This window comes from Callospermophilus lateralis, chromosome 5, assembly GCF_048772815.1.
Source record: "Callospermophilus lateralis isolate mCalLat2 chromosome 5, mCalLat2.hap1, whole genome shotgun sequence".
Lineage (NCBI taxonomy): Eukaryota > Metazoa > Chordata > Mammalia > Rodentia > Sciuridae > Callospermophilus > Callospermophilus lateralis.
Window position 1 is genome coordinate 105,122,202 of NC_135309.1, and position 14,866 is coordinate 105,137,067.

The 14,866-nt window shown below is 33.4% G+C and overlaps 1 protein-coding gene across 2 annotated transcripts in view; it reads left to right on the forward strand.

Annotated features, from left to right (window-relative positions):
- The window catches only part of Ap3b1 (adaptor related protein complex 3 subunit beta 1), a 230,536-nt gene that overhangs the window by 76,145 nt on the left and 139,525 nt on the right, over positions 1 to 14,866 (forward strand). For both annotated transcript variants that reach the window (XM_076857095.1, XM_076857096.1), the window contains exon 8: positions 11,857 to 12,012. In XM_076857095.1, the coding sequence (XP_076713210.1) occupies positions 11,857 to 12,012 (156 nt within the window). The remainder of the gene's footprint in view (positions 1 to 11,856; positions 12,013 to 14,866) is intronic.

The following is a 14,866-nucleotide window of genomic DNA, read 5'->3' on the forward strand; positions in this document are numbered from 1 at the left end:
ACAGGTGTTTTTGTGGAGCTGTACTTTGATGTATATTGAGTCAATGCCTACATTAGGATTTTTGTATCACATAGTAGATATATTTTAAATTTATAAGACCCTCCTGGACTTTTCTAAAGTCGTTATACTATTGTTTTGTTTGCTGTGGCTGTCATAACAAAATATCACAGACCAAGTGACTTAAATTTATTTCCTCACAGTTCTAAAATTTGGAAATCAGAGATCAAGGAGTTGCTAGGTTTAGTTTCTCCTGAGGTCTCTGTCCTTTGCTTATAGATAGCCACTTTCTCTCTGTGTCCTCACATGATATTTCCACTTTACATATGCATCTTCAGTGTCTCTGTGCCTGCCCAAATCTCCTCCTCTGACAGTAGTCAGATTGGATTAAGGGCTAATTTAGGGGAGGGGAGGGAGGGTAGAGAGGAAAAGGATGATGGAATGAGACCAATATTATTACCCTATATTACACTACTGGTGTGACTTCATACTGTGTTCAGCCAGAGGAAGGAGAAGTTGTGCTCCATTTGTGTACAGCATGTCAAAATGCATTCTATTGTCATATATAACTAATTAGACAAATTTAATTTTTTTTAAATTTAATCACCTCTTTAAAGGCCCTGTTTCCAAATACAATCACATTTGTGGATAATGGGAGTATCTCCAAATACTGGGGGTTAGACCTTAGAATTTGCAGGGGTCACATTACGACCACAACAACTATGATTATATTCATGATTATAACAATAAATGGGGATTTTGGTTATTTATCATCATCACCACTATATGGTTATGTTATTATTAATTTTAGCCATTTTGTTTGGTTTAGTATGTATTTCTTGGTGATTTCTCTTTGTAGATATTTTAATAAAGGAGTATTTATTTCTGAGATGATTTGAGGTTAGGAAATTTAAGCTTTTTAATCCTAAAGTGTTAGCTAGATAATTGAAAGGTCAAAAAAGTCAAAGTTTGAACTTTTTTGTTCCTCCTTTTATACATTCAAACCCACATTTATCCCTTCTTCCCTGTCTCTCCTTTCCCTCTCCCTTTGGTAGTCACAGAGTAGCTTGCTTATTTTTGAATCTTAAATCTTTTGTATACCTGTGGAGATGTAACCCTTGCCTTCAGTGCCACAGATGTAGTTTCCTTTCTCTAGGAGTAGAACTGCCGCCTTCTGCCATAAGAATGTGGCCTGCCCCACATCTTTTAAAAATTGTTTACATAGCTTTTTCTAGTGACTAAAGTGTGTCCTTTAATTTAGATATATGGATATTTGGAATTAATGAAAATGAAATGGTCCCTTTACAAAATTTTATATTTTATGTATAGATTTTTTCTAACACTGAATGTTTTTGATTTTGCTTTTTAAGAAAAATTAAATTGTTGTTTCTTAGAACTCTAGTTCCTTGCCCTCAGTTCATTTAGAGTTTTAAGTAAGTGTGTGTGTGTGTGTGTGTGTGTGTGTGTATGTGTGTGTATGTATATATAATTTTTTTTAAGTATTGAAGTTTTCTTTTTTTTTTAGGTCACAATTTTTCATGTCTCTGTAAGTATTGGAGTTTTCCATAGGAGTTAAACACACACACACACATTCTCTCTCTCTCTCTTTCTCTCTCTCTCTCCCTCTCTCTCTCTCTCTCTTTCTCTCTTTACTGATTTTTTCCCTTCTTTCCAAAATTTCCACAAACATTATTACACATCTGCTTCAATCCATTTGTTTTTATATCCTAAATGAGAATTAAATTTATTGATTTTAATTTAATGCAGATTTGCAAATCTGCATTGAATTAAAATAATAAAATCTCTCTGTTTCAGGGATTAAAGAAAGAATACATACATGAAGAATCATGATAAATTTTACTTTATGATTTGTGATTGAATGAAAGCTACTCTAAAATGCATTAAGCTTAACAAAAAGTGATACTTTAAAAAAAATTTACAGCATTAGATGTAGATTATTTTTCAAATAATTAAAGTACTTATTTATCATGTCTTGGAACCCTTAGCCCTGTGTCTTGGGCATATTTTATTTCAGAGAAATTTGAAATGTGTTTTATGTAGATCCTCCAGATTGCTCAGTAACAAAGTTTGGAAACTATTGTATTCAGAAAGCTTGTTTCTTACATACTAGAGCTGAACATGTAGTTATAAGAAATGAGAAGTGTTGTGGGCAATTGAACACTGTGAATTTTCATAGTGGCTCAACCCAAAGTTACTGTGCACAGGTGTTTCCATAATTGTGATGTATTGGGGGAGATTTAGTGTTCAATGGTCCTCAAATCCACACATCCACCTGTGTGGTATGGTGGTTACTGGGCTGTATTATAAAACATGTAAGGTGAATAGCATAGCGGTTTCCTTACAAAAGAAAAAAAAATCTCAAAACAGTATTCACACTTTGTATTCTTTTACATAGAACTGAATTTGGGGGAAGAAGACTTCACTTTTCTTTTCTTCTTTCAGAAAAAAGTTGAAAGTTTTATTAAACGTGAAAAAGTTTTTTTGTGTGAATTCATTTTTAATAATATGTGCTTTCCATATCAAATAGCTAACTTTCCTGAGTGTTTATGATGCTGTTAATTACTTAGTCTTATCTATTGGGTTAGTCATATTTAACCCAATAAAAGAGAGAGGAACCTCTAATATGCCTCTGTGGTATTTGTGATGGAGTGAATGTTTGCATTACTTCCAGCTTTATGTTAAAGCCCTAATTCTCAATGTGATGGTATTTGGAGGCAGGGCCTTTGAGAACTAATTAGGTTTAAAATAAAGTCATGATGTTAGGGACCTCACAATGGAAGTAGTGTCCTTAGAAAAATAGACATCAGAGAGCTTGCTTTACTCTTTCCACTATGTGAGGTGGCTGTTTTCCAGCCAGGAGGAGATGGTCTTCATTTGCTATCACTCTCTGGTATTTTTTTGTAGTAGTCTGAAATGACTAATATAGTATCTCAGATTAGATGGTATATCAGTCAGCTTTTCATCTGTGGCCAAACTACCTGACAAGATAAACTTAGAAGAAGAAAAATTTTATTTTGGCACATGGTTTCAGAGATCTGATCATGGTAGGCTCTGTTTGCTCTGGAACTGAGGTGGAGCAGAACATTATAGTGGAAGGGTGCAAGAAAGTTGCTCAGCTCATAGCAGCCAGAAAGCTGGGGGTGGGGGTGTGCACAAGGGTGAGAAAAGGGAAGAGGAATAAATGAGAAGAAGGTAAACTCTTCTGGGGCATGCCTCCAATGACTTACTCCTCCAACTAGGTCCTACCTCGCAGTAGTCCATCCAGCTGTCAACGGATTAATCCATGAAGTGGGTTAATCCCATCAAATATATCATGTTTTTAACACATGAGTTTTTAGGGGACATTTCAAATACAGATCATAACACATGGGCGTGTCACGATGGATTCTCCTGAATCACTTTTAATAAGGCAAACTGGGTATGGAGGTGCACACCTGTAATCCTAGTGACTGAGGAGGCTGAAACAGGAGGATTCCAAGTTTGAGGCTAGCTTCAGTAACTTAGTGAAACCCTCAGCAGCTTAGTGGGGCCTTGTCTCAAAATTAAAAAAAAAAAAAAAAAGGAGAGGGGCAGGGAATGTGGCTCAATGATAAAGTACCCCTGTGTTAAATCCCTAGTACCAAAACCAAAAAAATCTAACACAAAATATTAAGGCATATTCTAAATACCCACCTGGCTATAGCAATTGTTTTGTCCTGTCTTAAGGATAGCTGCAGCCCTTCTGACTATCTTGGTACATTCAGTGTCATCTAATTGACTGTTATAAATGCCAGGATAATAAAGGAGACAAAAAAATATTCAATCCTGATTTCAAGTTCTAGCCCCTTCACTTTTAATCTTTGTGACTATTAAGAATTCATGTAAATTTTCTGCCCCTTAGTTCTTTCATTAATGAAAAAGATAGTAAATACCTGCTTTGAAAATTTCATGGGGTTATAGAAAGGATTCAGAGGTTTTTGTGAAAATGTTTATTAAAGATTACCTCAGCCCCACTTGCCTTTTATTTTTACTAAGTCTAGTGTTACTGGTCACATGTTGCAGAAGTGTGTATATTTCAAAATATTTTATACTTTTATTAACTTTTAGATACAAGCAAATTTTGCTGTGTGCAGTTTTAACTTTTCTCTGTTATTCATTATGAACTGACAAATAGACCATAATTTATGATTATGTTTTAGCAAATCCATTCAGATTAAATGACCATCTCCCTGTGTCTTAATATTCCTCTAAAAAACAAAGATTATCTAAGAGTATAAAATTGTGGGTTCAGATACTGACTTACTGTAGTGTCTGTGAACATTTGTATTTGAGCTTCAGAAACAAAGTCTATAGACAGTATTACTACTTAAGTATCATTTCACATTTTTTAAATATTTCTTAAATCTACATAATAGTACTTCAAGGTTATATAAACAGTGCCTTTTCCAAAATTTTGTAGAGTAAAATGGATTTTTTTGCCTCCATAAAACTTATATTTAATGTAACAACATTTCTGTCACCTCAAGGTGAATATTTTAGAGCAAAATGAAAGCTGTGTTTATTCAGTTTTTTCCCCCAACATTTGAGTCTCACAGTTGAGTGGAGGGAGACCCATATGACATGGATTCAGATATATTAAATTCACCATTTTTTAAAATATGCTTTAAAAAAATTAAGAACATTTATAGGTACATAGTTGAAAGCATAGCAGTTTCCTACAAATGCTAAACCTCCACCTTCTTAACATGTTAAAAACAATCAGTGAACCTACATTAAAACATTTTTTATTACCCAAAACCCATAGTTTACACTACAGTTCATACTTGATATTTTACATCCTATGGATTTTGGCAGGTATATGTTGACATGGATACTCAATTTTGTTTTTCATGGAATAGTTTTGTTATCCTCATAGTCCTCTGTGCTTTGCCCATTCATGGCTCCCTCCTGCCTAACCCATCCTCATGGGTGTGTAGTATTCTATTATCATTTCATTTTGCAGTTCTCTCATGATATAAGACTTAGAACATCTTGTATGCCTATTTGCCATCTGTGTATTTTTTGGTGAGGTGTTTGTTTAGGTATTTAGCCCATTTAAAAAATTTTATTACCTGTTTACTGTTCTCAAGGTTTAAGGGTTCTTTGTATATTTTGAGTAATTGTTCTTTTTTTAAAAAAAATTTTTTTAGTTGTTGATAGATCTTTATTTTATTTGTTTGTATGTGGTGCTGAGAATCGAACCAGTGCCTCACACATGCCAGGCAAGTGTACTACCACTGAGCCACAGCCCCGGATAATTGCTCTTTATCATGTGGATCTTTTGTAAATATTTTCTCTTTTTTGTGGATTTGCTCCTAATTCTCTTGACCTTGTCTTTTTCAGACCAAAGTTTTTAATTAAGACCAGCTGGGGCTGGGGATGTGGCTCAAGTGGTAGCGCGCTCGCCTGGCATGCGTGCGGCCCAGGTTCGATTCTCAGCACCACGTACAAAGAAAGATGTTGTGTCCGCCGATAACTGAAAAAATAAATATTAAAAAATTCTCTCTCTCTCTCTCTCTCTCTCTCTCTCTCTCTCTCTCTCTCTCTCTCTCTCTCTCTCTCCCCTCTCTCACTCTTTAAAAAAAAAAAAAAAAGACCAGCTTATCAAATATTTCTTTCACAGGTCGTACCTTTGGTGTTGTATCTAGAAACTGCCATATTCAACTTCATCTAGATTTTCTTCTGTAGTATCCTCTAGAAGTTTGTAGTTTTAAGTTTTACGTTTTTATCTGTGGTCCATTTTGGGTTAATTTTTTTTGAAAATAATTAGGTGTGTGTTCAGATTCATTTTTTCACATGTGGGTATCCAATTGTCCCAGCAATATTTGTTTAAAAGATTTGTCTTTTTCTTCATTGTGTTATCTTGGCTCTTTTTGTGAATGTAGTTGACTATTTGTATCAATCTGTTTCTGGGCTTTCTATTCTGTTCTACTGATATTTTTATGTATTCCTCTAATAATACCACACTGTCTTGATTGCTGGAGTTTTATAATAAGAATTTGAAGTTAATCTCTTATGTTTTCAATTCTAGAAAAATTTAAACACACAACAGTAAGGCTAATGATGTAATGAATGCCTGTACACATATCATGTGGGTACATAGTGTATCAACTCATGGCTGCTTTTGTTTCAGTTTAACCTCCACAACACTTCCAGATTTCATATAAAATTCTAGATATATAATTTCATCTATTTCTATTTGAGATTGTATTTCTAAAATCATCTTTACAGAAACCAGAGTTTTTTCTGTGGGTTGGTTCTTATTTTCCACATGGAAGAATTTAAAGCAGGTTTTTTCCTAATCCAGCCTGATGGGTATTTTTAAGATGTATGGAAAAATTATAGTCTGTTGTACATAATATACTTTCATTTCATAATGTATTTTTTAATATTTATTTTTTAGTTATAGGTGGACACAATATATTTATTTCTGGCGAGTGCTTTACCTCTGAGCCACAACCTCAGCCCTTCATAATGTATTTTAAAACAGAAAAATAAACTGCTGATTTATAAATGGAACATTTTATACTGATTTTATTAAGCAGTTTTATTGCATCCATTTTAGGGATTTGTTTTCTCATTATAAATGTAACTCCTTATCTAGTCATTCAATACATTAATACATTAGGAGACACTTTTAATTCTGTATAGGCTGTTGGAGATGCACATCACCTTGGAGTATGGAAGTGATGCTGCCATAGAACTGCATTCCAGACCTTCAGTACTCATTCATGTGTTATCATAGTTATTATTTAAAATTCTTTTGTAGGGAAGATTTATCCTTTCTCACCCATTTGCTTGCTTGATAGTCAAGTCACTCATTTATATCAGTATGAACTTATAGATAACTTTTATTCGAGGTTATGATTAATATTATTGTTATTTACTTTTATTGCTCAAAAATTTCAGCTTTGCCTTTGGAAGTGTTTTTGTTTATTAAAATACTTGATAAGCTAGGCTAATTCTGATTGCCTTAGCTCTAGAACCAGTTTTTCAAAGTATAAAGCATAGGATTTATGGTTTATTGGTAATGTTTTCTGTATCAATCAGATTTCAATCAAATGGTTCTGGTCCTGTAATAGAAATGTCAGTATTACATGGGAGGAAAGCTGGCATTACTAAGTGATTGTATAGTTTAGAAAAATTGCTACATTATAAAAAACTATAATATTAATTAAATGTTGTGATTAATATCATAATTAATCATGAAATAATAATATTTATTAATTAATAATTAAAATATTTTAATTATTGCCAGCTAGAAATTTCATGTGTGATAATGCCTTATTAGGATCAATAGAAATAACAAATGTAATAATTGACCCTTTTTGGATTTTATTTTATTTATTCTAATTTGTTATATATGACAGCAGAATGCAATTCAATTCATATTATGCAAATAGAGCACAATTTTTCATGTCTCTGGTTGAACACAAAGTAGAGTCACACCATTTGTGTTTTCATACATGTACTTAGGGTAATGATGTTCATCTCATTCCACCATCTTTTCTAGGCCCCTGCCCACTCCTTTCCCCTCCCCTTGGCCCTATCTAAAGTTTATCTATTCCTCCCATGTTCCCCCACATCCCCACTATGAATCAGCATCCTTGTGTCAGAGAAGGCATTCAGCATTTGTTTTTTTTTGGGGGGGGGATTTGTTTACTTCACTTAGCATGATATTCTCTAACTCCATCCATTTACCTGCAAATACTATAATTTTATTCTCTTTTAATGCTTAGTAATATTCCATTGTGTCTATATACCACATTTTTATTTATCCATTCATGTAAGGAAAGACATCTAGGTTGGATCCACAGTTTAGCTATTGTGAGTTGTGCTGCTATAAACATTGATGTGGTTGTGTCCCTGTAGTATACTGTTTTTAAGTCCTTTGGATATAAACCAAGAAGTGGGATAGCTGGGATGAATGGTGATTTCATTCCCAGTATTCCAAAGAATCTCCATACTGCTTTCCATATTGGCTGCACCAATTTGCAGTTCCATCAGCAATGCAGGAGTGTGCCTTTTCCCCCACATTCTCATTAACACTTACTGTTGTTTGTCTTCATAATAGCTGCCACTCTGACTGGAAAGAGATGAAATCTTAGAGTAGTTTTGATTTGCATTTCTCTAATTTCTAGAGATGTTGAACTTTTTCACATATTTGTTGATTGATTGTATATCCTCTTCTGAGAAGTGTCTCTTCAGTTCCTTGGCTCATTTATTGACTGGGTTATTTGTTTTTTTGGAGTTAAGATTTTTGAGTTCTTTATATATCCTAGAGATTAGTGCTCTCTCTGATGTGCATATGGTAAAAATTTGCTCCCATTCTGTAGGGTCTCTATTCACTTCACTCATTGTTTCTTTTGCTGAGAAGAAGCTTTTGAGTTTGAATCCATCCCATTTATTGATTCTTGGTTTTAATTCTTGTGCTATAGGAGTCTTATTAAGGAAGTTGGGGCCTAATCTGACATGATGGAGATTTTGGCCTACTTTTTCTTCTATTAGGCACCAGGTAATTGGCCCTTTTTTAACCTTTCAAGTGCTAATATTTCTAAAACACATTTCTTTTTTCCTATCCCTTGACAATGGAAATATAATTTAATCTTTATTTCTTTTTTAAGTTTTGCCCTTTATTATCTATGTGCCAAGAATCTAAACTATCAACGTGTTTAAAATAATATGTATAAAGTACTCTGGAAAAGGGATTAATCATAGAACAATGTATAAAGGTTTTATAATAGCTATGTAGCAGGAGCCTTTATACTTAGTTCCAAATTCATAGATGTATAATTGAGACTGCTTAATATCAATCTCTACATAAGAAATATAAATATAGAATAAGTTATGAAAATTAAACAGTTCTACTAAAACTAGAATTTCTGAAATATTGCTTTCAAATATAAATTAGGGATATATTGAAATTGGTTCTTCTCTCTTTTATGTTTATGAAATATGGTTAACATATGAAGTAGAGTCAATGGAAACTTCTGCCTATGGCTTCAAACTCTGTAAAACTCATTTGTTTTTACTTTTAAGCAGACTAATCATTTTTCATAATATATCATTTACCTTATTTGCGTAACCAGCACCACCTTTTCTGTTTCTGATTAAGGGAAAAGTAAAATTTATTCCATCATATATATATTCCATACTATATTAATTGAGAGTGATTTTTTAAAAACACTATCCAAAGTTTTTCAAGGTATAAACTTTGGGTTTTCCACTTAACGTATTTAAATGTCCAGTCTATTATCTCTAAGAGTTTAGAAATCTTCTGATTAAGTCAGAAGTATTCCACAGGTAAAATCAGTCAAGTTGAAATTTTAAAAAGATTGCCAAATTTAATTAACTCTATAATCACTTGCTGGAGTTATAGCCCTTCATATAAAAATGATATACGAATTGATACAAACTTTTCTGTAAAAATTGTACTTCGTTGAATTTCCTGCCCAAAGTTGAATCTTATCACTTAATTCCTTGAACATATTAACTATAATCTATCATAGTTCAGGCTAGTATAACAAAAGTATCCTAAACTGAGTGATTTAAACAACAAACATTATTTCAGTTGTGTAGATTGGAATCTAATATCCAGGTGCTGACAGCTGTGATGTCTGATAAGGGTCTGCTTTTTGATTCAGAGGTGGCCATCTTCTAGCTTTGTTCTCACTTGGTGGAAAGAGGGTGAGAGCTCTCTGGGGTTGATTTTGAGGGGGTACTAATCCCACTCATGACTTATTACCTCCCCAAAGTCCTATCTTATAATACCATCACACTGGGGATTAGGGTTTCAATATATGAATTTTAGGTGGTCACAAGAATTCAGTTTATAACATAGTCCATTTTTAGAAATTCCCCTGATTATCCTTTTCTAGATTTTTTGTATGTTTTTATTCTCTTTGTTTCTCTTGGTTTATATTCATTTAATTAACTTTTTTCTTACATATTTTAAAAACGTTTTTATTGAAGTAGAAATCAGAATGGCAGCTATCAAGAATATAAACAACAATAAGTGTTAATGAGGATGTGGGGGGAAAAGGCACACTCCTACATTGCTGGTGGGACTGCAAATTGGTGCAGCCCATATGGAAAGCAGTATGGAGATTCCTTGGAAAACTTGGAATGGAACCACCATTTGACTCAGCTCTCCCACTCCTCGGTCTATACCCAAAGGACTTAAAAACAGCATACTACAGGGACACAAGTACATCAATGTTTATAGCAGCACAATTCACAATAGCTAAACTAGGTTGCCCATCTAGCAACCTAGATGCCCTTCATTACATGAATGGATAAAGAAAAATGTGGTAGATAGACACAATGGAATATTACTCAGTATTAAAAGAGAATAAAATCATGGCATTTGCAGGTAAATGGATGAAGCTGGAGAATATAATGCTAAGTGAAATTAGCTAATCCCCCCAAACCAAATGCCTAATGATTTCTCTGATTTAAGGATGCTGATCCATAATATGCTGTGTGGGGGGGGGGATGGGAGGATTAAATGAACTCTACATAGAGCAAAGGGGAAAGGGGGAGGGAGGGAAAGAGAGGGGATATAGGGTACGAAAGACCATGGAATGTGAGGGTCATTATTACCCTAAGTATATGTAAGAAGACATGAAGGATGTGACTTTACTTTGTGTACAACCAGACATATGAAAAATTGTGTTCTGTATGTGTAATATGAATTGTAATGCATTCTGTTGTCATATATAACAAATCAAAATTTAAAAAAAGAAGCAAAACAGAAATTACCATTATACTTCAGAAGACCCCTCTTGCCTCCACTTAGTATCTTGCTTTCCCTCCAAAATGAAAACAGTATTCTGACCCTTAATGATACCACTGTTTCCTTCTTGATAAATGATTGAACTACTTTGACGTTTTAGATGATAGATTTTGGTCTGCTAATGGCATGGTGCTAGGTAAGGGAATCTGCAATCCTCAGTTGTGGACTGAGCTGATGATTCAAAGCTGATCTTCAGTCTGATCAACTCTGCTCCTTACGATGTAGACTCTTCAACTTTTAAACCAAAGACTAGGACCTAGAGTTAGTAAAATTGTCCTTTTGGTGAATCTGAAGCTGCAGTTTTTGTTTCTGTGTTTTTGTGTGTCTGCTGAAAGCTCTACTCAGGTTTTAGGTCACTCACCTTCCTTTTATGTAACTAACATATGCTTTTAAGAGGAAAGCAATTTCCAAGGCCCGTTGTATGTGTGGATTTACAAGTTCTTTGTTGCTTTTTGTTTATTTTGGGGAAGAAGGTGTACTTAATAATCTAAAACAAAAGCCTAGAATCAACTCCTATGGGTATTCATAAATCTCTAAGACTTTTTCATGACAACTCAGGAACCTACTTAATCACTAGTTCTTACCTGTTAAGCTTTATTATTGTTTCTTTTATGTTACTAATCAAAAAATGCTCCTCTTTTTTCTGACTCTTTGATCTAGTTACAGAGTGACTGACAATTTATGGAAATGGTTTTTGGTTTCAGTTATTCTCATGTTGTAAGTCTTATTAAAATCTAATGGTCCATTGTTCCCTTTGAGCTATATGAGAATTTCTATGGGAATTTAATATTCAAAGATTTGCTCTGTATACAATAAGAGCATTTTAGCACAAAATGGCAGTTAATGTGTTATATAACATATGAGAAAAAAACAAAGCATTTATTCCATATAGGTTGTATAATCCTTTTAAATTACCCCATAGTAGAATGTTATTATGAAAAAAAAATTTAAAGTTTTCTTTGAATGTAATATTTGGGCTGTTCAAAGTCTGAACTAATCTTAGGATTGGATATTTTTCCTTGTAGGATGACGGTCTAGAAGACAATGAAAAGAATTTTTATGAATCTGATGATGAACTGAAGGAAAAGCCTGAAGACAGGAAGAAGCCATATACTATGGATCCAGACCATAGACTCTTAATTAGAAATACAAAGCCTTTACTTCAGAGCAGGAATGCAGCGGTATGTTAAAACCGTATAAGAAACAATTTACAGGTTTTTTAAAAATAGTGATTAAAAGCATGTAAATTCAGTAATCACATCTGAGCATGCTAATAGAACATTTATTATTTACTTTTTTACAAACCCAGCACACATAATGGATAGTTGGAATTATAGCATGGCATATGAGGTACAGATTAGAGACCTAATTTCTGAGAGGTACTACCTCACCATATTTCAGCCTTCACTGTTTCCAGGTATGCAAAATTAGGTTTGGATGAGAATACCTAGTTTAATTGTTGTTGACCTAATGGACTTCATTACTTTTTTTTGGTTTTGTTAATTGTCTTTTCCTAAGACATGAACTCAAGCTGCTTCTCAATTGATTAGATTATATCTTTCCTTATACAAGGGGTATATATATTTCTCATTCTCTCATGCCTGAGAGTAGTAGATCTAATGTTAGTCCCTAATGTTTGTATCTACCTGGAAGAAAACTTAAGACACAAAGTATAACAGAAATTATCCCTCACACCTAGTAAACTTAAATTGGTAGTGATAAAATTAAAACTCACCTTTATTTGGGTTTTAAGGGCTTTTTTGTTGACACCTTTTAATTTTAAATAATGTTTTATATCTTAGAAGAACACTTGTATACAATAGAAAATTAGAAGGCATAGACTAGAAAAACTAACAAATAAAGAAAAGACAAAGAAAAGCATTTGGTGCATTTTCTCCAGAATCTTCTTGTCTTCATAAATATACATGTATTTACATATTTGGGTATGTGTATTTGTTTTAATTAACCAAGATAAAAATCACATTGTATACAGTTTTGTTTATTTATTTATTTATTTAAGCAGTACTGGAGGTTGAACTACTAAGGTGCTTCCCAAACTCTTTCTATTTATTGTTTTTTAATTTTTGTTTTATTTTTTATTTTCTAATTAGTTGTATAAGACAGCAGAATGCAATACAATTCATACTACACAAATAGAGCACAATTTTTCATGTCTTTGTACACAAAGTAGAGTCACACCATTCGTGTTTTCATACATGTACTTAGGGTAATGATGTTCATCTTATTCCACCATCTTTTCTAGCCCCATGCCCCCTCCTTGCCCCTGCCTCACCTTTGCCCTATCTAAAGTTCAACTTATCCTCCCACTTTGCTCCCCATCCCCATTATGAATCTGTCTTCTGTGTCAGAGAAAACATTAGGCATTTGGTTTTGGGGGATTGGCTTATTTCACTTAGCATTATATTCTCCAACTCCATCCATTTACCTGCAAATGATATGTAATATTCCATTGTATATACATACCACATTTTTTTAATCTATTAATCTACTGAGGGGCATCTAGGTTGTTTCCACAGTTTAGCTATTGTGAATTGTGCTGCTATAAAAATTGATGTGGTTGTGTCCCTGTAGATTGCTGTTTTTAAGTCCTTCGGGTATAAACCAAGGAGTGGGATAGCTGGGTCAAATGATGGTTTCATTTCCAAGGAATCTCTGTACTGCTTTCCAGATTGGTTGATTATGAGACAGTGTTTTGCTAAATTGTCTAGGCTGGCCCAGAATTTGTCATCTTCCTGCCTCAGCCTCATGACTTAATGTGGTTACAGGCATGCTCCACTGTATCTGGCTGTACACAGTATTTTTTAATTTTCTTCTTTTCTAACCAGTCTTTATTACCTTTCTATTTCCATGAAATTTCATTACAATTCATGCTGGTTGATTCTAAATTATCCTTTAAAATTAACTGAGCTATATCCCCAGGTCACTAAATAAATAAATAAATAAATAAGTAAAACACAAAACAATAACTTGAATCTGTTAAGCCTTTAGATACATTTAATAGTAAAGACGGGGTATGAAAGAAAAAAGTGAAATGAAACAATAAAAGAAGCAATCAGAAAAACCCAGAAGGACACTGCAAGACTTTAGAGGCTTTAAAAGATAGAACAATTAAATACAAGTTCTGATGGTTTATCGAAACCATCAGATTTAAATGAGATTTTATAATTGAAATACTTACTGATATTCTTATGGTAAACATGTAGAGATAGTTTGCACTTTTTGTCCTCATATTTTTTGAGTTCCTTCCTTATTTGATGATGTGTCATCAATAGACAGTTTCTTTTTTTTCCCAGTATATTTTGGTACCTTGTTTTTTGATGCTGCTAAATATAAGTCAAGGCTAATTTTTTTAAAGAATTGTAAGTAGAGTTTTTAAAAAGCTTATTCTCTAGTTTGCAGAGACTTTGAGAATTTGTTCCAGGAAACTTAGTCAGTGCTGAATAGATTGAAGATATATATAGGAAGAAGAATATTAGGAGACTATTCTAATAGTCTAAGTAAAAATGATAGCAGCACGAATAGTTAAGAATAGGAAAGTGAGCCAGGTGTTGTGGCGCTTGCCTCTAATCCCAGTGATTTAGGAGGCTGAGGCAAGAAGATTGCAAATTCAAGGCCAGTCTCTGCAACTTAGCAAGAATAAAATAAATAAAAATCAAAAAGGAAAGAGGATGTAACTCAATACTGAAGTGCCCCTGGGTTCAATTCCCAGTACAAAAAAAAAAAAAAAAAAAGGCATAGCAAAGTGCTTATAGCATGTACTTTATTGAGAGTATGCATAATGTGACTGTGGAAAATGTAGAAGGCCTGTATGGTTATTTCAGTCCTTCTAGAATTTGGGGCTTTCTTCTAGACTTTTTACAAATTAGCCTGTACATTTTAAATCCTGACTATTGAATCTTTAAGTTTGGATTTATAAATACTGAGGAAATTCTTTAGGATTTGGGCACAGTCTACCCAATATATGAGAACAGATAATATATCAAAGGAAATCTCAACATATGAAGAATGTACAGT